Raw genomic sequence first — 21,797 nt, 5'->3', positions numbered from 1 at the left:
GATACCGAGTCAACTAGATGAGCCCCAGAGACAGATCATCAAGAAAGAACTCCTACCCTAAACGACCACCGGCACAAGGCCATGGGAACCAGATGAGTCCTCCCCAATTTGACTTTGCTGCAATATGGAACTCTTTCATTATTATTGACATTTTACTTTATTATTTTAATACTGTAAGGTTGCTTTGACACAACTTGTATTGTAAAAAGCGCTGTATAAATAATCTCGACTTGACTTGAGCATCTGCACACTGGTAGAGATCCACAAAATAATAATACACAATATAAGGGGTGGCAGGAGATCTGGCGATATTCCGATGTGTCCCGCGAGATCTGACTGGTCTCATGAGTACGTGACGGTATCATGGCAAAACATTTTGCAGTGTTTGCATTCGAGCTGCATGACTAATAGTTAAAATATCAAGATCTCTATTCAAACGCCCACGCGATCTTATTCATGAATGACGATTCAGCGGTGTCTATTACAACTGTTTCACGCTCCACTGACGCTTACCATGTGAAACTTATTGAAGACATTCAAATCTGCATTCTTACTGCTGCTGTTTCAGAAAGCAACACAGTCTTTTTAACCACATAAACATCATTATTTCTTTGTTACAGACATTTAAATAACATAAGTACTGTGATCATAGCTTATAGTTTGGGTATAAACACTTACTGTCTACAGCAGCGATCAGAACTAAAGTATCTTCTAACACGTGTGTAGTGTCCTCTTCTGCCAGGAGGTGGCGACAACTGAACGTTTAAAAAAGTATTTGTCATTGAATTATACATTCAAGAGATTCCAATAATGAAACAAGACACTGAATTTTGTTCAAATATAGACTTAAGCAATGAACATTCTGTCAGAACCACTAGTCAATTATGTAATTTTGTTTAGATTTCTAATCCTTTTTCTTCAGAATCGTGATCTCCAGTTTATAAAAGAAAATTGTTTTTCAGTTTATCCAGAATCATGCAGCATTAGTTTACATGTTTATTACTGCATATAATTCATCAAAATAGAAGTTTACTTTCATAAAGTACAAGTTCATATCAAAATGCACCTACATTTTTTTTTGCATTTTGTGTTTTTTGTTGAATAAAATACTATTTCCCCCTATATATTTCATCATTGAGGATTTCTTTAAAAAATATATAAAATCAATAAATCAAATTCCACAGCACCTACTCACATGAAAACACAAAAGCCCCTTTGATACTGGAGAATGTGCAGCTGAACTGTGTTTGAGTGTCTGGAGCTCATTGATAGTCAGCGGACAGACTGATCTCTGGACGTGGGTCCTTCATGAGAATCAACACACACACTGGCATTCATCCCAAAAGCGGAATGGTTTTTCTACTGTACACACTGTATTTTCTGACTGTGTCTCCTAACCCTAGACCTAAACCAAGGGTGTCCAAATAGTTTTTGGGGGCCAAATCTGATGATGTGGACAAACCTGGGGCCGGAAGAGTTATATATATTAAAGGATTAGTTCACTTTCAGAGCAACAATTCACAGATCATTTACTCACACCATTGTCATCCAAGATGTTTTTGTCTTTTTTTTTTTCAGTCGTCGAGAAATTTTGTTTTTTGAGATAAACATTTCTGGAAATTTCTCCATGTAATGGACTTAAATGGTGCTCCGAAATTTGAACTTCCAATCGAGACATGGTGGTGCAAATGTGGAAAATGCCAGCCATTGCCAACGGAGCAGGAATCTCGGTGCTGTCACGACCGGACCGCATCACGCGTGACCTTTCGACGTCATTACGTAGAGTCGCTAACGCACATCACAGCCCTAGTGCTAGACGAGTTTCAGTGCTTAAAAGGTATATAAAAAAATATTTTATTCGTTTTGTTAGACAAGACCCTTCTTCGTCGGCACCATTTAAGTCCATTACATGGAGAAATTTCCAGAAATGTTTCAATCAAAAAAATTTCTTGACGACTGAAGAAAAAAAGACATAAACATCTTGGATGACAAGGGGGTGAGTAAATTATCTGTAAATTGTTGTTCTGAAAGTGAACTTATCCTTTGAGGATCAAATTTAACTAGTTCTAATATGGTATGGTATGCAGTCTATAAATGAGCAATATCACACTCGTAGACGTGATTTAGCCGTAGGTAATCACAGCGTGCTGAAATACAGCCGTATCTCACGTCTACTCATGTGATATTGCGTTTATAGAACAGTTTGATGGCAGGAGTGTGTAAATACAGAAATAGAATAACAACGGAGTGTCTTTAAAAACCTTCTTTTGTGCAGAACTACTTCCTTCTGCAACGGATTCAAATCAAAGTTTGACAGCTGAGCACAAGCCTCAGTGTATTGTGTTTAGTAGAGGATTGAGAGAGAGATCGATGAGCGATCGTGACGACCTGCATCTGATCACAATTAATCAATATCCGATCGGCTCGTACTATCCTTTCATCTGTTAAGGATTCCTGATGACAGCGCTGATCGGTGCATTTGTTGGCTGCGTACAAGCTGGTTTTGACAGAAAAAATAACTTCCTTGCTCAAACTGCGTATTTTTTTAAATAAAAGTCTTTATTGCTGACTCATAAAACTGACTCTTGTCCCTATCTAATGGCAGAACAATGTAACTAAAATCACCAGTTTCTTAATACTACTATTGTTTATATATAATATAATTTATAGAATAATAATATTTCACAAACAACAACAGCCATCATAAAAGTTGTGAGGCAATTCAGTCAAAAGTACACAGGCAGTGCTCTGATATACAGCATTGAATTTACATAAATATGATGAGATCTTGCCAAAATGATTTGCTCCGGAACAAATAATAGATTAATGAGACCAAAGACTGTGTGTTAGATTTGCCCAAAACAAATTACATCTCATGTTTAACCACTACAGAGACATCAGAGCCAGCGGTAAAATCCAGAAGATCTGTCTGAGGTGAAGCGCTCTCAGGTACTTAAGTGCTTAAAGGAGTAGTTCACTTTCGGATGACAAGGGGGTGAGTACATTATCTGTGAATTGTTGTTCTGAAAGTGAACTACTCCTTTAACGGCTGCAGATGCTCTGGAGCTCACACGTCCGAAAACATTGGCACAAATTTTTAAATAAATGTTATCTTTATTAACACACCACTGATCCAAAGTCCAAACAAGTACTTTCTTGGCTAAAAAGCTCTTAAAACTACATTCCGTTACTACAGTAAATCCATAATAAAGGTTGGTGATTGTTGTCACAATGTTCCTCCTGTTTTTCAGGTCAGCACTGTTTCATCTGGCTTTAATCTATCACTACAATATCAGTGATATATATTGGAGACCTCTGCTCCAAACTCAAGCGCTTCTCACAGAATCTCACGCCGCTGTTCAGTGGTCACGTGATTGAGATCATTACTCAGCGAGTGAACGCATCTTTTATGAGTCTCTAATAATGGTTGGTGCGGTTCAAATGAACAGTGCTGCTCAGCCTTTGGTGTGTTTAGGAATTCTTGTGCGCTAAAGAAATGGCAGCGCATACGAGTTGTCAGATTGTTATAAATTGCATCTTACTGATACATCTGGCTTAAAATTTTTCGTTCTTATTCCGAGGTCATCGTTGCCATCCGGATCCAGTCTGTTTCCAACCCAGATGGTGGATCAGGACCTAGAGACGACCTCTACAGCCCTGAATGTCAGCGGAGACCACATCAACTGGATGAGCCCCGGAGACGGATCCCCAGCGAAGACCAAGTCACGTCCATCGGCACAAGACCACTGGAACCTGATCAGTCCTCTGCACAATCTGACTTTGCTGCAGCCTGGAATTAAGGTTTTTCCTCCATTTCTGTCACCGATCGAGTTTTGGTTCCTTGCCGCTGTCACCTCTGGCTTGCTTAGTCGGGGACACTTAATCACAGCGATATCGTCTACTATGTGAACTGAACTGAGCTGGATGAAGACGTCACTGAATTCAATGATGAACTGATTTTAACTGAACATTTTGTTTACTATTGTTTTTTTTTTTGCATTATTGACACACTATTTTCGTATTTGATGCTGTAAAGCTGCTTTGACACAATCTGTCTCATTAAAAGCGCTATATAAATAAAGGTGACTTGACTTGATGAAACTGTGAAACTGCATGATTTGTGAATTATGTTTGGCAGGACACATATCATGCATTTCAGACGACGAGCTGCGGGCCGTTTGAAATTCACCCACAGGCCGGACTTCGGACACCCCTGACCTAAACCTACCCCTCACACAAATCTACACACATTTTTCATTTTCAAAACACTTGTGATTTATAAGCTGTTTTCCTCATGGGGACTAAAAAAATGTCTCCACAAGGACACAATTTGCTGGTATTACTATACTCAAGACTTAGTGAACACAAGTATACACACACGTCAGGACAGCCTTCATGAGCTGGTGTCATTTCCACTAACAGGATCACATGACAGCCGAGGGTTGATTCAGAAGACGGATGACCCTCATATTGTCAGGCTTCACACTGGTTTACTAAACCTCACAGTCGCACTAGTGATCTTAGCTGATCTGGTGATCACTGGAGATTTATGGTCTACACAAACACAAACATTCTTGAAGGAGTGCATTCTGAAATCATCTCAGATTTAGTTGGGAACATGTAGCATGGACGCTAGGCTGCACTGGGCCATCCTAATGCTACACTAATGTTCAGACTCAATGCCGTTTTCCAACACTAACCTGATCTCATTACACTGCTAGTGTTACCTTAACAGTTCGCTTGGCATAAACTCGGTCTGTCACAGTTTGTTCACCGAACAAGTGAATCTGAGGAAGATCTAGTCATAGGTTTGACAGCTTCAGGAGATTATTCTTTGAAAGATACTGGACTGATTTTGTAGAGACCCTTGCTAGAAACTAGGGCTGCAACAACTAATCGATAAAATCAATTATTATTGATAATGAAAATCATGGACAATGATTCTCATTATGGATTAATGGGGTCCGCCCACAGTACACATACAACTTCAGAGGGTCGTGTCAAATTACTGCACTGAATGAAGCATTTCTTTGGACAAAATGCATCTAAAAATAGTGGAGGAAACAGAAAGAGATGCTGCTGGAGAGTGAAGTGATTCAAGCTGCCCAAAACATCAGAATTCTTTATTTTGAAACTTTATGCTAAAAGCGTAATGGCTTGCCCTGTGAGGCGCTTTGACAGATTCATTTGCATCCTCAGCATGAAAACTTTCAGTTTACGGTCATATCCTTATCTGAAATGTCACAAATTCACAAGAGCATTTCCATTTTAAATCTTTAGTGAATGAGCGTCAGACAGCCGGAACACAGAGAGGGAGACATTAATACTCAGAGCAAAAACATTCATTGTGCTGAAATATCATTGAATGTTAAATTTAGGTTTTTAGGTTTGTAGTGCACATATTTATGGAGAGTAGGAACTGTAAAGGGATAACAGCGTGTAATTATCTGACGTATAAATATCAGACGATTCATAGTCGCCTTTTATATAAAGAAATGACAGTAAACGTGACTTTGATCAAAGTGAACGCGTGTTCCTGCAGAACATTCCTGTCACCTGTTGGTTAACACTGAGTTTGATTTTATTCGTCTTTATTATCTGTATTAGCCTATTCTTTTCATTTTTAATGTAGATATTTAAACTTTGTTCACTATATACAGTGTTTTGACAAAAATCCTAATATGAACTAGGTTAATGGATAATTCAGTAGCAAAAGTCACTATAGAAAAATCATGAGTGTGCAGTAATTTTATAAAATCTAAACTTTTAGTGAAAAAAAAACATTATTTAGATGGGAATAAAAGTAAAGAAGTGTAGGACTAAATCTGGTCAAATGTTACTCATCGCTCTCAGTAGTGTAAAATACGTTCAGAAAAACAAGTGAAGTCAAGTCACCTTTTTTCACCTTGTTTTTCTTCAGATATTTGTCTTTTCTTTTTATTAAGCACTGTTTTCATAACATTCAGTTGGTACGTTTGTTTGAAGGACTTTGGGAAGAATGTGGAATATTGTGATTTTTTGTCAAAAAAAAAAAAAAAGGGATTTAAGCCAATTAATCGATTAATCGAAAAATAATCGACCAACTAATCGATGATCAAAACAATCATTAGTTGCAGCCCTACTAGAAACTAAACCGGAGATCCCACTTATCAGATCTGGCACACAGAAGCTTTAAGATGTCTCTCAGATGGTCTCTTCCTGTCTCAGAGCTGGTTTTAGTCTGCTAGTCAGAAGGTCTGAGCAGTTCACAAATTAACGCAAACGTCCCAGCTCCTCTCTGCCCTGTGTTTGTTGTCGTTTAGGACTAGGACTGAGTCGATCCGATATTCAGTATCTTAATCGCTCTAATATTGGCATTCTCAGACGAGGCCCATCCAAATCTGACATTCTGCGTATATTACTCTATGTTATTGTTAAGCCCCACAAAAGCCACTAAAACATTCTAAAGCACAATGAAGTTTCCGTGCACTATATTCGAGTGTTCTAAAGCCGTTCCATAGACGCATGTGAGGTACAGATGAATATTGAAGTCTAGTTTCTGTCATCCTCCATTCAGCATTCAAACTGCGTGTCGCGTTCAGTTACGACGGTCAAAACGATGAAACTCTCTCCCAGATGACTCACTGTTCCTACTGTTATGCTTGATCTGTAAATAAAGATCAATGGCTTTGCATAAAAGGACTTATTCTTGCTGGAGTTTCATGCTGTTTCTAAATAGTGTTATTTTCTAGCGGGTATCTGTTAGATCACAACACTGGAGAACAGAGCTATGAATTCTTCACTAAAAGTGTTTTTTTCACTAAAAGTTTAGATTTTATCAAATTACAGCGCACTCATGATTTTTCTACTACTGAATTATCCATGAACCTAGTTTATATGAGTGTTTTTGTCATATTTTGTCATATTAGTATGTATATTTTGTCATTTGTTATTTTTCTTTATAATGAAGTCGTCTGTTTTTAGTAGATTGTGTGTAACACACAAATGAGCGACGATCAGGTCAACACACACTGGTATCGGATCTGAAACAGTGGTATGGAGCCAGCATTATTTATGGCCCACATCCTCTGATTGTGACTAACTGTCTGTGGCAGATCGTCATGATCACTTCACCCAATCCGGCCCGTTAAGACAGAAATCTGCCGTCAACACACACAGCCTCTCTATACCTGTCCTGACCAGCACCGCATGTGACTCACTGTCTGATGGGTCAGATCAGTTAGTTTCCATAACCTGTTTTTTTTAGGTAGTTTTGAAGAAGCATTTTGTCCTGGATTATGTCTTCATTTCCCATCTGGGTCACATGATCAGAGCTGGACCGAGGGTTTGCCGATAGTTTTGTAGAGGCTCAGGTGACCTGCCTCTGGAGACCTTCACAAGTTCAAGACTCTCATCCGAACATCTTTAGAAAAATGTGTCCAACCTAATTTAAGGCGAGACAAACATCCTCTGGCAAATTCACGTTTGCACTCATTCAGGCCTCAGCGTGTGCTCCTCACGTGACGGTGTTTATGCTCTTTCACATCACCAGAGACGCATGTTCATTTGACTTCTTCATAAAGAAACGCCGGAGGAAGGAATTTCTTCCTGCAGAATCACCATTAACCCTTTCTGTGTTCTGATGCCCCGAATAACAGCGGTGTGATGACACACGCCGCAATATATATATGTACCGTTGATGCTGCACAAAAGAAAACAGCACGAAGCACGTCAAATCAATAGCGGCGGGCTGGCGTACATCAGACAGCTCTGTGTGTTTGGGCATCTGACGCACAGCACTGTGTCTATGAGCTCATGTGTGTAGAGTATGAGACATGTTACAGCGCTTCTCTGTGTTAGTGCTCATATCAGGCCCAAACACACAACACAGACAGACAGACAGAGAGAGAGAGAGAGACAGATGAGGATGAAATGGAGGACAGTGGGACGGACAGACAGGTAGATGAAGAGGCGAGAGTGTGATGATGATGATGGTGATGTTACCTTTCTGGGGAAGAGGATTTTTCTGAGTTGACGGACATGAGCAAGCCGCTCGCTCCCGAGAGAACAACGGAGCCGAACCAGAGATGAATAAAACACTCTCTCTCTCTCTCTCTCTCTCTCTCTCTCTGTTTTTCCGGAGCGTTCTGCTGGCCGCGAGGGGAGGGGGCGCTCTTCCTCCTCCTCCTCCTCTGTTCTCCTCTTCCTTACAGAAAAATAAAGGATGGAGGACACTGGGAGACGGAGGATGCGGAGAGCGGCGGACACGAGGAAGGACTCAGCACCGCCGCCCCGCCGCCTTCCTGTTCCTCTCTGCGGCTGTAGCCGTGGGCTCGCGCTCGTCCTCCGCCGCCGTCGTTTCCTGAATGAGGCCGAACACGCTCGAGGCTCCCACACTCTGTCTGTCTCTCTGCCTTCTGCAGCGCTGCACAATAACAGATCTGAGCGCGCAGCGGGCCGCACCACTGCTGGAGGCGGACGGGGGGATCTGAGCTCCGGCGGGTGGAAACATGAGCCGTCTCTCTCTGTGTGTGTGTCTCTGCTCCCCTCCGCACTTCAGCGCTCCCTCCGTCTCTTACGACATCCTGTATCTCAGGGCAACGCTGCTCTCTCTCTCTCTCTCTCTCCCCCATTTTACAGCTGCTCTCTTTCTCAAGCTGCTGCTGGTTTCCTTTCAACATTCTCTGCTCTCGTCCTCCATCTGTCTGTCTGTCAGTCAGTGTTTTACAGCAGATGGGTTATGGGTCTCCATAAGTGAGCACAGAGAGACAGACAGACATACTAATGGAGAGGCTCCAGTGACCTGAGTGTCATTCTCTTTCTCCAGTGTCTTTAAAAGAATCACTAAAGAGAAAAACAAACTCACACACTAGCGTTCCAGCAGATGTGTGGTGCAGTTTACATGTGGCTCTGAATGCATACTGAAATGGTTTTGCACATCAGTCTCAAGCATACATGAAGGTATCTGGAGTATTGACAGCTCTGAAGCGTTATGATGTCTGAGGATCCGCTGCACTTCCTGTGACGCGCAACACAACAGGCTGGAAGAAACCGGCCCCGTCGCCACGGCAACCGTCAGATCTGTGATTAGCTAAAGCAGAAATGACGAAGCGTCACACAGACGTGCAATAGCGCTGCGAGGACGCCACTCCATCTCGCTGATATTTTAGGGGTCAGAATTTAGGCTGCTTGAAGCAGCTATCTTTACATGGCCTACTTCCACTGAGAGAGAGAGAGAGAGCGAGAGAGAGAGAGAGAGAGAGAGAGAGAGCGCGAGAGAGAGAGAGACGCATGAGCTGAGCTTGATTTTTCTCCAGAAACACTGAGTGTGTGTTTGTGTTTGTCTGAGTCCACATCAGTCTCTCATCAGGAGTCATGGTTAGGTTTATGACTGTTGTCCTGTATTGGGCTCAGCTCCTGAGGAACGGCACTTTCACACACAAACAAAGGCAAAAACTGCACCGTGTTTTGTCATTATGTGAAGACTCGTATCTCTCTGCAGCTCATTTTTTGTCTCATTCTCTATTTTCAGGACAATATTTAGTATTTTTTGTAGTGATGGGATGATAAATCAATTTGTGTTTCTCTTTAGAATAGAGTCGGTGTAATTTGGCTTCGGCTCAGAATGATTTCATGACATAAACCCTTGTAATTCGCTTCGAGCTTTTCCAATTGTATGAACAGTTATTTTAGGTTCAAGTGTATGGATTTGGAAACAGGCAGAGGCCTTCTGTTGTTCAAAACTGAGCTCAGAATCGATTTGAGAAAGAATCGCAACGTGTTCGGAAAAACTCAGAATTAATTTCTCAATTTGCGTTGCAGCCATTTATCGTCTCATCCCTAATTTTTTGTGTTAAAAAATGAAGTATAATAAATAAGCGACAGCCAAGGCCATAACAAACTAGGGCCTGTCTTTACAAAACATTTTATCTTAGCACTAAGAGTTCTCCTAAATAGCAGTAAATGTTTTTAGCTAAGAGTTTTCTTTTAAAACATATTCCCAAAGCTGCTGAGACAAACTTTTACTCAGGAATACGGAGAAGTCTTCAGCTGAGAGTAAGGGGCGGGGTTGAGCTCGTTACTATGGATGATGTCAGCATGCTCATTAACTATGCACACAGTGATTGGCTGACAGGGGAATGGTCTCTGTCAGAGATTTGTTCATAGAAATATTGTAGAGGACGATATTATGTTGCCATATTCAAATAAAGGTTTAAAAATAAAGATGTTGCCACTAATGTCAATTAGTGTCAATAATTAAACAAGTATATATGTTCAGCTAATTGTCAAGCTCTTACATGTGTGCTTCTCATAAACAATTAGCAGATATGCATATAAACCACATTTTAATTGAGCGACTAGAATAATCATGGCTGATAGTAAGACATGCGAACATAAAAGAAAACCGAACTGGACTCAAGAACATCTAACCCAACATATTAATGAAAACAAGGTTGAAATCAATGGAAAATTTAGAGTATGAATAACCTCCAAAACCAAAAAAAAAGACACGTGGAAAAACAAAGGTGTGCCAATAAATGCAACATGTGCCTAAAATGTTTACATCCAAGGCAGATAGCCGGCAACAGCCATAAAAAAGGGAAAGCGTTACAAAATTTTGTAAAGTTTTTACTGGTTAAAATAGAAATTCCATTGGTTTTAATGGTAACTGTAATGGTGCCTGTGTTAATCTCTACCGATAATTGGTCACCTTCTAATGGTGACTTGGTAAAACCACTCAATTCTGATGGAATATGTCCCAAAAAACAGTACAGGAAACCATTAATTAATGATTTTAATGGTTAAAAGTGGATGGTTTGTAATATTTGTAATGGTATTTGTAGTGGAAACAATTAGAATTTCTGTGATGATAGTTTTTTTTTCAACAGAGAGGATAGGCCTAGTTTGTGATTTGGTCTTAGTGACTTAGGAGTCCTCTTCACTACTACTACTGTTTCCCAGATTTAGGAGCTAGTTTTAGTGCTAAAATGAAATGAAATACTCTTAGAGCAAACATTTAGGAGTCCTAAATTTAGGACTGACACACCCATTATTTTTAAGATTTTCTCCTAAATCGGCAAGTTATGAGCTACTTTTAGCCTTAAGATGTTTTGTGAATACGGCTTAAAGCTCTTACTCATAACCTAATATGCAGAACACCACTCATCCAGTTATGAATGACAGGAATCAAGTCAATTAGAGCCTATGTTTTTGAATCAAAATGGCAAAATGTGCCAGTTCACATCACTGGATACTACTTTTGGTGATTTCTGCCATAAAACGGAAATATTAAACATTTAGCTACTTATAACCTTCCTCAGAATACTGCACTGGATTTTGCACTCGGTTTCTGTGAACGGTAAAGCCCAGGCCTCTTTGGTTTGATCAACCACCTCAATTTGACATTCTGACATTGGTGAGCACTCCTACAAGACTGAGGCAGACAAGCATTACGGACTAATATCAAATAATTTGTCCATATCCAATCATTGGGAGACACGTCCTACTCTGTGTCTGCGGTGGACACGTGTCTGGACTCGCTTCAGCTGTACATCAAACTAGGACTTTAGAAACAAGTAAAGCACATTAATCTAGTCCCAGCTGCAGTGAAGTGGCATGTGATTGATCCAGTTAGTGTTTGGAGTAACGCTGGTGGATCATGACCGCAATCATACATTACTCTTGACCTAAACGAGTTGTTCACCCAAAAGATAGAGAGGCTCTATGCTCATTTGTGTTTCAGAGTCATCATCATCATGTGTGACCAGCGCCACCTGCTGGACTGAAGCAGCTGAACACACACTGACCGACTCATGAAGAGCACAAGAACGTCCTGGACAGATGTTCATCTACAGAGCGTGCCTTTAAGATCTGCATTTCATCATCAGCAGAGAGAGAGAGAGAGAGAGAGAGAGGGAGAGAGAGAGAGAGAGAGAGAGGGAGAGAGAGAGAGAGAGAGAGAGAGAGAAAGAAGTAAACAGAAGCCAGAAATACAGTACATCCACATTTCACACCTTCACAGGAACAAACACAAAACAACACAAACACAAAGATCTCATGCAGAAGGCCAGGTCAGGATAGGATACGACATACGTATATCCTTCATCTCTCAGAGCGTCAGTCGATCACAGACAAATGACTGTGTATCTCAACATCAGCACACAGTTCAGACGAATGGAAAACCAGCTCAGCATGAACCCTAACCAGAGAACGACTGTCTGCTCACGCGTCAATACACCTGAGAAACAACTCTTCATATAGCTGAGGAAGACTCTGGAAAACTTCATACAAATCCCACAACCAGAAAACAAGAACACAGAGATTCACCAGCTTCACTGTCAAACAATAAAATATATTGATATGATGATTTTTGCTCGTGGAAGATTAAAATGTCTCCGCGATCTGCTTTTGAATAAATATGGTAGTATGGTGCTACAGCGTGTCTCCGTCTCTATATACTGTACAACAGCACACACACATTCACTGACGGGACACGGCACTTATTCAATCACTAAATACATTACGTGCATGTGCTTTAAAGCCTTGCCGGTTGAATAACATCATTTCATCCGTGCGCTGTTGTGTCATGTGCTTCATAAGCGTGTTCACCTGAAGAGTGTGATACAGTGTCTGATTACTGGACTAAGCCATCTTTGGTGTCTGATTCTCTAATACTGTCAAAAACACACAAGGATGACATATAAACAGAGTTGGTTATGTCTAAAGTAAGAGTAAACAGTTAAGAGAAAAACAGATACGTGCATGTATATTAGATGCGTGCAGCTCTTAAAGCGACAGAGCTAAACATGCTGCCCATTGTCATTAAAGGGATAGGTCACCAAGAAATTACTCACATGTTTTCCCAAACCTCTCTTCATTTATTTCTTGTGCTGAACAGAATGTGGATAACAGTACAGTAGCTGCTCCCTACTGACTTTGATACTGGGGGAAAAAAATGAATCACATACTATGGAAGTAACTGGAGATCAGCAATTATTTAGTTACCCACATTCTTCAAAATAAGTTTTATGTTCAACATGTTTTATGTTTAAAGGAGTCATCAGATGTCCATTTTCCACAAGTTCATATGATTCTTTAGGGTCTTAATGAAAAGTCTCTAATATACTTTGGTTAAAAATTCTCAATAGTAGTGTAAAAAACAGCCTTTTACCTTGTCAAAATCAGCTCTGCAAAAACTCAACTCATTTTAAGACATGGCCCCTTTAAATGCAAATGAGCTCTGCTTACCCCGCCCCTCTCTGGGATTATGAGATGTAATGTTTACTTTAGCTGCTTTTAGCTGCGTTTAGCCATGAAACTTGTCAACAAGCACATTATTAAAGGGGTCCTATGCTCTTTTACAAAGTCTTTATTTTGTTTTGGTGGTGCACTAGAAGATGCTCTCATGCTTGGTGGCTTGAAAAATACATAATTTTTCACATAATTTACATTATTACAGAGGATTTATTCCCAGGCTGGCACAAATGGCTCGAATAGTTCAAGCAGGTTCTGGGAGTAAATGACGACTGCTGTGTTCATTATTACATCCAACAACAGAACACCTCAATCGCTCAATTAGAGTCTTCCTCTGCACCTGAGTCACACAATGGAGATCAGAGTCAGACTGTTTGAGCTCGGTGAGGGCGGGGCTAAAGTGAGACGCTCATGTCAATCAACTATTGTGGGAGGGGCCTCTGTCTGTGTGTCGTCACACCCACAAGAAACTGAGAATGAACTGATTTTAAAAAGGGGATATTACTATTAAAGATAAAATACTACTGGTTGGATTTTTATCATAAACAACATGTAAAAGTGCAAACAATATGTAAAACATGTAAAAGTTAGTTTTGCATCCGATGACCCCTTTAAAGAAAAATCACTAGTGAGTAAATAATAGAATTGTCATTTGTGATGGTACGCTAATAAATCAAAACAGAAAGAAAAATCACTCACTGCTCTTGACTGAAGAACTTTAATACAGTTGCTTTAGTAAGAGTCAATGTATGATTTATGTATATAGTGTATACAGTGTTTTATTTCTAAATTTGTTAATTCAGGTTCTTGCTACTGATAAACATCTAATGTACCTGAAAATTAAAGCACTGTTTGTTTATTTGTAACATGTAGCCTATCTTTGTTCTTATTTTTTAACATCTGGGACATCTTTTCCACCTTTGACGTGCAACGAGTTGAAAAGCTTTGAGTAATGAACTAGTTATACAACAGTTCGTTCTGGTTCTCTAATCTGATTGGTTGAGAAGCGTGAGATATTCTACTGGTATCGCTACAGCAACGCTCTTTCACAATTTTGTGTCACTCCGCGTGTTCTAGCCGGGACCGTTTTTTCTGAGTGTCATTTGAAAATTTGCTTTGTTGTTTTCGGACGTGTGAGACCCATATGTGTTCTGCACTCATCAATCCGCTCCAGAGCGCTCTCTCCACGGCCAGATCTTCTGGAAATTACCGCTGGTTCTACTCTCTGTAGTGGTTACCCATGATTCGGGAATCGCACAGTATGTCCCGAAATGATTCAAATGATTCGCGAACTGAATCAAATGATTCGGGAATCGCACAGTATGTGCCGAAATGATTCAAATGATTCGCGAACTGAATCAAATGACTCGCGAATCGCACAGTATGTCCCGAAATGATTCAAATGATTCGCGAACTGAATCAAATGATTCGGGAATCGCACAGTATGTCCCGAAATGATTCAAATGATTCGCGAACTGAATCAAATGATTCGGGAATCGCACAGTATGTCCCGAAATGATTCAAATGATTCGCGAACTGAATCAAACGATTCGCGAATCGCACAGTATGTCCCAAAATGATTCAAATGATTCGCGAACTGAATCAAACGACTCGCGAATCGCACAGTATGTCCCGAAATGATTCAAATGATTCGCGAACTGAATCAAACGATTCGGGAATCGCACAGTATGTCCCGAAATGATTCAAATGATTCGCGAACTGAATCAAACGACTCGCGAATAGCACAGTATGTCCCGAAATGATTCAAATGATTCGCGAACTGAATCAAACGATTCGGGAATCGCACAGTATGTCCCGAAATGATTCAAATGATTCGCGAACTGAATCAAACGATTCGCGAATCGCACAGTATGTCCCGAAATGATTCAAATGATTCGCGAACTGAATCAAACGACTCGCGAATCGCACAGTATGTCCCGAAATGATTCAAATGATTCGCGAACTGAATCAAACGACTCGCGAATCGCACAGTATGTCCCGAAATGATTCAAATGATTCGCGAACTGAATCAAACGATTCGGGAATCGCACAGTATGTCCCGAAATGATTCAAATGATTCGCGAACTGAATCAAACGATTCGCGAATCGCACAGTATGTCCCGAAATGATTCAAATGATTCGCGAACTGAATCAAATGACTCGCGAATCGCACAGTATGTCCCGAAATGATTCAAATGATTCGCGAACTGAATCAAATGATTCGGGAATCGCACAGTATGTCCCGAAATGATTCAAATGATTCGCGAACTGAATCAAACGATTCGCGAATCGCACAGTATGTCCCGAAATGATTCAAATGATTCGCGAACTGAATCAAACGACTCGCGAATCGCACAGTATGTCCCGAAATGATTCAAATGATTCGCGAACTGAATCAAACGATTCGGGAATCGCACAGTATGTCCCGAAATGATTCAAATGATTCGCGAACTGAATCAAATGACTCGCGAATAGCACAGTATGTCCCGAAATGATTCAAATGATTCGCGAACTGAATCAAACGATTCGGGAATCGCACAGTATGTCCCGAAATGATTCAAATGATTCGCGAACTGAATCAAACGATTCGCGAATCGCACAGTATGTCCCGAAATGATTCAAATGATTCGCGAACTGAATCAAACGACTCGCGAATCGCACAGTATGTCCCGAAATGATTCAAATGATTCGCGAACTGAATCAAATGATTCGGGAATCGCACAGTATGTCCCGAAATGATTCAAATGATTCGCGAACTGAATCAAATGATTCGCAAATCGCACAGTATGTCCCAAAATGACTCAAATGATTCACCAACAGAATCAAATGATTCGCGAATCGCATAGTATGTCCCGAAATGATTCGCGAACTGAATCAAATGATTCGCAAATCGCACAGTATGTCCCGAAATGGGGAGATAAATTTTGTAGAGCCATCAGGACATTATACAGAAATAATAATAGTGCTATTAAATTAAAATTTGGAACCTCACCAAGATTTAGTTTGTCTCGTGGAGTAAGACAAGGCTGTCCTATATCTCCATATTTATTCTTACTTGCCTCTCAATTTTTAGCTCTGCATATTTCCGCTAATAATTTACAAGGTATCACAATTGACGATAGACAAATTCTAATTAGCCAGCTGGCTGACGACACTACTTTATTTCTGAATGACGCCTCTCAGATTCCTTTAGCTTTAAGACTGATTGACTCCTTTTCCAGAGCTTCAGGTCTCTGTCTAAATATCAACAAATGTGAGTTAATGCCAATTAAACGCTGTGAACTTCCCTCTATATGCAACATCCCTGTGAAAAATCAAGTTACATACTTGGGTATTGTAATTAATAAAGACCAAAAAACAAGATGTGTACTAAATTTTGACCCTTTGATAGTAAAAACGCAAAGGAAACTCAATATGTGGCTACAGAGAGACTTATCAATAAGAGGAAGAATTCTGCTCTCTAAAGCCGAAGGATTGTCTAGACTAACTCTTTCCTTGGAGGTTGATAAAAGAACATTAAAAAAGGTTGATAGCATGTTAAACAATTTTGTTTGGAAAAATAAAACTCACTATATCAGAAAATCCGTAATAATGAATCCAACAAAACAGGGGGGAATGGATTTCTTAGATTTTACGACCTTGAACAACACTTTTAAAATTAATTGGCTAAAGAATTTTCTTAAAAATCCATTTTCACTTTGGAATATTATCCCCAATTATATTTTCTCTAAAGTTGGTGTCCTGAATTTTCTTTTACTCTGTAATTATAATGTTAAGATCCCCGTCAAACTTTCTAATTTTCATAAGCAGATGCTCTTAGCCTGGTCCCTCATATACAAACACAACTTTTCTCCACACAAATATTACTTATGGAACAATAAGGATATTCTTTACAAAAATAAATCACTTTTCTTCAAGGACTGGTTTGAAAATAACCTCCTTTTAGTTGGACAACTCTTTAACTCACAAGGAAGGCTTTATAACTATTCAGATTTTTTACTGAAATATAATATTCCTGTATCTGCTGATGAATATGCTGTTGTTTTCAATGCCATTCCCTCTGGTGTGTCCTTTCTGTTGCAAGGTGCCTCATTTCCATGGCCATGTATTTACTCTCTGAACTTGACTGACACAACGATTGGAAATGTGTGCTTTTCTGTTGACCAACAGAAAAATAACTCTAAAATCAGGACTCTCTTCCAGAGAGAGGTAACAACAATCCCTTATGTAATACCATATTGGAATAACATTGTGGAGAATATACCTTGGGAGAAAGTATGGTCCTTGCCTCATAAGTATCTGTTTACCAATAAAGTAAGAGAAATAACATTTAAATTGATTCACAAATGTTACCCCACTAAAGCCTTTCTTAGAAAATATAAGTCAGATATTGAAGTGAACTGCTGCTTCTGTCATTCCTCTGAAGAAGACTTCATTCATTTGTTTTGGCAATGCACCTACAGTATACAGAAACATTTTGGTCAGATTTTGTTATATTCATTCAAACTTATTTTGTAAGTGACTTTTTTCTTTTTGCTTTAAAGATGCTTTCTTTGGATTGTTTGGGTACTCAAAAGAGAATATAGGGAAATATTACATCATTAATTTATGTTTGCTGTTGGCTAAATTTCACATTCACAAACAAAAATTTACTGGTTCTAAACCTCTTTTCTTCTTGTTCAGAGTGGACTTGGAAAAATACATGGAAACTATCCAAAGTTCTATTAATTTGAAAGCATTGAAAACTGTATCTTTATATTCTTCCTTTGTGTCTCCTTGAGATGTAATTGTATTTAGTTTGTTATCCTGGCAAGAAGTCTGTCTTTTTTTTTTCTTTTCTTTTTTTTGTGTGTGTTTTATGTCTTTTTGTACATTTGTACTTAATTGTTTGATTGTTGTACTGGCTAATAAAAAAAAAAAAAAAAAAAAAAAAAAAAAAGCACAGTATGTCCCGAAATGATTCAAATGATTCGCGAATCGCACAGTATGTCCCAAATTGATTCAAATGATTTGCGAACTGAATCAAATGATTCGCGAATCGCACAGTATGTCCCGAAATGATTCAAATGATTCACGAACTGTATCAAATGATTCGCGAATCACACAGTATGTCCCAAATTGATTCAAATGATTCACGAACTGAATCAAATGATTCGCAAATCGCACAGTATGTCCCAAAATGATTCACGAACTGAATCAAATGATTCGCGAATCACACAGTATGTCCCAAATTGATTCAAATGATTCACGAACTGTATCAAATGATTCGCGAATCACACAGTATGTCCCAAATTGATTCAAATGATTCGCGAACTGAATCAAATGATTCGCAAATCACACAGTATGTCCCAAAATGATTCACGAACTGAATCAAATGATTCGCGAATCGCACAGTATGTACCAAAATGATTCAAATGATTCACGAACTGAATCAAATGATTCGCGAATCGCACAGTATGTCCCGAAATGATTCAAATGATTCACGAACTGAATCAAATGATTCGCAAATGGCACAGTATGTCCCGAATTGATTCAAATGATTCACGAACTGAATCAAATGATTCGGGAATCGCACAGTATGTCCTGAAATGATAGTTTTGGCAAAATCGCATGTTTCTGTAAATTCAATGCTGTATATCAGAACGCTGCCTTTACTCTTGATCAGGGGCATCAAACTCAGTTCCTGGAGGGCCGCAGCTCTGCAGAGTTTTGTTCCAACACACATACTATGCAGTTTTCAATTAAGCCTGAAAGACTTTAGTTGGATCAGGTGTGTTTAATTAAAGTTGCATCTAAACTCCGGAGTTTGACTCCCCTGCTCTTACCAGCAACTTTTTGATGCCTGTCTATGTTGTTGTTTATTAAATATTATTACTCAATAAATAAAAATGTATATAAACAATATTTTAAACCATGTATTTAATAATAGTGCTTAGTATAGAGAAACGTGCGTGTATTCGTGATGGGGATTTTAGTTACACTGTGAGACAAGAGACTATGAATTTAAAACTGAAGTTATTAAGCGGAAGTTATTTTTAGCTTCAACAACAGCTTGCCACAGCGAATAAATGCACTGAAGAGCAAAATCACCTTTAACACATGAAACGATATTAACGCTTTCTTCAACAAACCTTCAAACTAATGTCATATCATGGTGAATATGAATAAGGAATCAGATGCAGGTACGTTAATCACTCGCTCAGTCCATCTCTCTCTCATAATAACAGTAGTTCAATAAACTAGTAGTTAATATAAACTGACTTACATTTTAGACACATCACTGACTGTTTTTGCTAACGAAAATAGAAGCAAAGCTACAGCAGTCGCGAATCTCCAAGCAACACAGCAGCGTTTCAGTACTGAAAGATTTTTATGAGTCGGGCAAGTCAGTGAATGAACTGGTGGGATTCGTGACTCGCTTATTAAGACAGTGACTTACTGCCACCTACTGGTGGTTCGGTTTCATATTTAAAGTATTGCATTTTTCCAACATTTTAGATTTATATTTAAAAAAAAAAGTAAACCATTAATCTTATATTATTTATGTATTTACAATTTTACTGTGTAAATGCATTTTCTGGAACCTCTTATCTTCATTAAACACAAGTAAATACATTGAAATGGCATTTTCGTTGCAGGCTGAGTTTTTCGTGTGCAGCGGAAAGATGGAGTTTGTTGATACTGCTTTAATCTGAATGGCAACCATAAAGAGTCTAATTATTCTAACTGAATGTATTGATAAAATGTAAGATTTGATGTGAATGATGACATACATTTAGTAAGGTTAGGAAAATAAAGTTAAAAAGTGTCCTAGAAATCAATTTAACTCAAATATCACAAATATTCAGATTAAAGTAAGACCTCATAGAGTAGAGATGAGACTATTGCTTCAGAATGGATTAATTTACAACAACAACAACAAAAAAAGGCTTTTTTTTGCCCCGGACAAGTACATTTTTTATGAATGTCTAATTTACTTGTCCGAAGGACAAACACATGTCAAAGCTTAATGTCAAGCCCTGATCTTACCTCACTCTCTTTCAACGCTGAGCGGACGCTTCATGCTGGAATTCGTGCTCTGCTTCTGTGAACAGTAAACCCTGCCTACTTCGATTTGATTGGCAAGCTCAATTATTCTTATATTCTTAATTATTATTATATATCTACGGTGGTTGCTCTGGTATAAAACATTCCTGCATTATTCCTGCAGCGCGAGAGACACCGACCGTATGACCGCAGTTTCTAGGCTCTAGGCCTGTCATGACAATGTGTGCAATATATGACCCCAGAAACAACGGTCATGTGACAGTAGCTGTGTTTGAGTGGAGTGTAAACAAGACACAGCTCAGTGCTGGCCTCTGCATCACATATAAGCTGTGAACACAAGACCAGCATTTGAGGTAAAAAAAATATATGCATTTATTTATTTATTTTTTTAGAAAATGGCTGATCGTTTCGCTAGATAAGACTCTTCTTCCTCAGCTGGGATCGTTTAGAGTCCTTTGAAGCTGCATTTAAACTGCATTTTGGAAGTTCTCAGTTCTCAAACTCAGGGCACCATAGAAGTCCACCTTATGGAGAACAATCCTGAAATCTTTTCCTCAAAAAACATAATTTCTTTACAACTGAAGAAATAAAAACATGAACATGGGGGCATGTAATTAAAAGGTAAGAACACTAGAATACAGGGGGGCACACACACACACACACACACACACACACACACACTGAGCTGCTCCTGTAAAGGTGAGGATATTTTTGAAAATGTTGAAGGGTGTCATTAACGCGTGTCTCCTGGTGATGATTGTCAACACTGTTACGTAACGGCGCTGTCACGCGTGAACACAAGGAAGCGGCGGGACCCGCACAGTCGTTGCCATTAGTAACTGACCTGCTTCAAGAGCTGAGCGCCAGGGGTCGCGCACGCCCCGAGCGTCCATGAGCGCGCGCGCGCGCGCACACACACACACACACACACACACACACACACACACACACACACACACACACACACACACACACACACACACACATCATACCGCCCTCCTTACCTGCGGTGATGACCCGTCTTATCTTTCTTTCCTTTCGGCCTTCTCTTCCGCGCTTGAATGGCCAGCACTGGAGCGGGGAACCGGGAGAGATACGGATCGAATCCCGCCGAACAGAAGACACGCATCATCAGTGACAGAAGCATCGCTCACACATACACAAGATCATTCAGCCTACATATGAGTGAAATCAGCGCTCATGGCTATGTAGTGTACACTAGATAGGGACTAATGTCTCTCACCCTTTCTAGAGCTCATGATGTTGATCCTCTAGCCGGGATCTCTCTCCTCTTTCCTGCGCGTTACCTCTGCCGACGCGCGTTCAGGCATCTACGTGGCCGCGCACGGGCAATCGCGCTCATGATTATTAATGACGCATCGTCGAGGCGTTCTAGCTGATTGGTTGAGAGGAAAAGACGTTAGAGAGTGGGCGTGATCGACAACGGATTTTACACGGATTTTACTCCCGCGAAGAGTTGGCCAATGAATATTCATGAGATAACGCGCAAGGACGCT

The 21,797-nt window shown here is 39.7% G+C and overlaps 1 protein-coding gene across 3 annotated transcripts in view; it reads right to left on the bottom strand.

Annotated features, from left to right (window-relative positions):
- Window positions 1-21,602, bottom strand: part of srpk2 (SRSF protein kinase 2) — a 44,342-nt gene extending 22,740 nt beyond the window's left edge. For 2 of the 3 annotated variants that reach the window (XM_073831458.1, XM_073831459.1), the window contains exons 1-2: window positions 21,524-21,602; window positions 21,285-21,351 (exon numbers count right to left, since the gene is read on the bottom strand). In XM_073831458.1, coding sequence (XP_073687559.1) covers window positions 21,285-21,351; window positions 21,524-21,539 — 83 coding nt within the window. In that variant the 5' untranslated portion in view covers window positions 21,540-21,602. Of the gene's footprint in view, window positions 1-7,983; window positions 8,443-21,284; window positions 21,352-21,523 lie in introns of those variants that run through there. The other variant, XM_073831460.1, reaches the window with a different exon arrangement.
- Between the last annotated feature and the right edge of the window lie 195 nt (window positions 21,603-21,797).

The sequence above is a fragment of the Garra rufa genome, chromosome 25, assembly GCF_049309525.1.
Source record: "Garra rufa chromosome 25, GarRuf1.0, whole genome shotgun sequence".
Taxonomy (NCBI): Eukaryota; Metazoa; Chordata; class Actinopteri; order Cypriniformes; family Cyprinidae; genus Garra; species Garra rufa.
The sequence above is the reverse complement of the archived record's forward strand: the minus strand, read 5'-3'. Positions and strand labels throughout refer to the sequence as shown.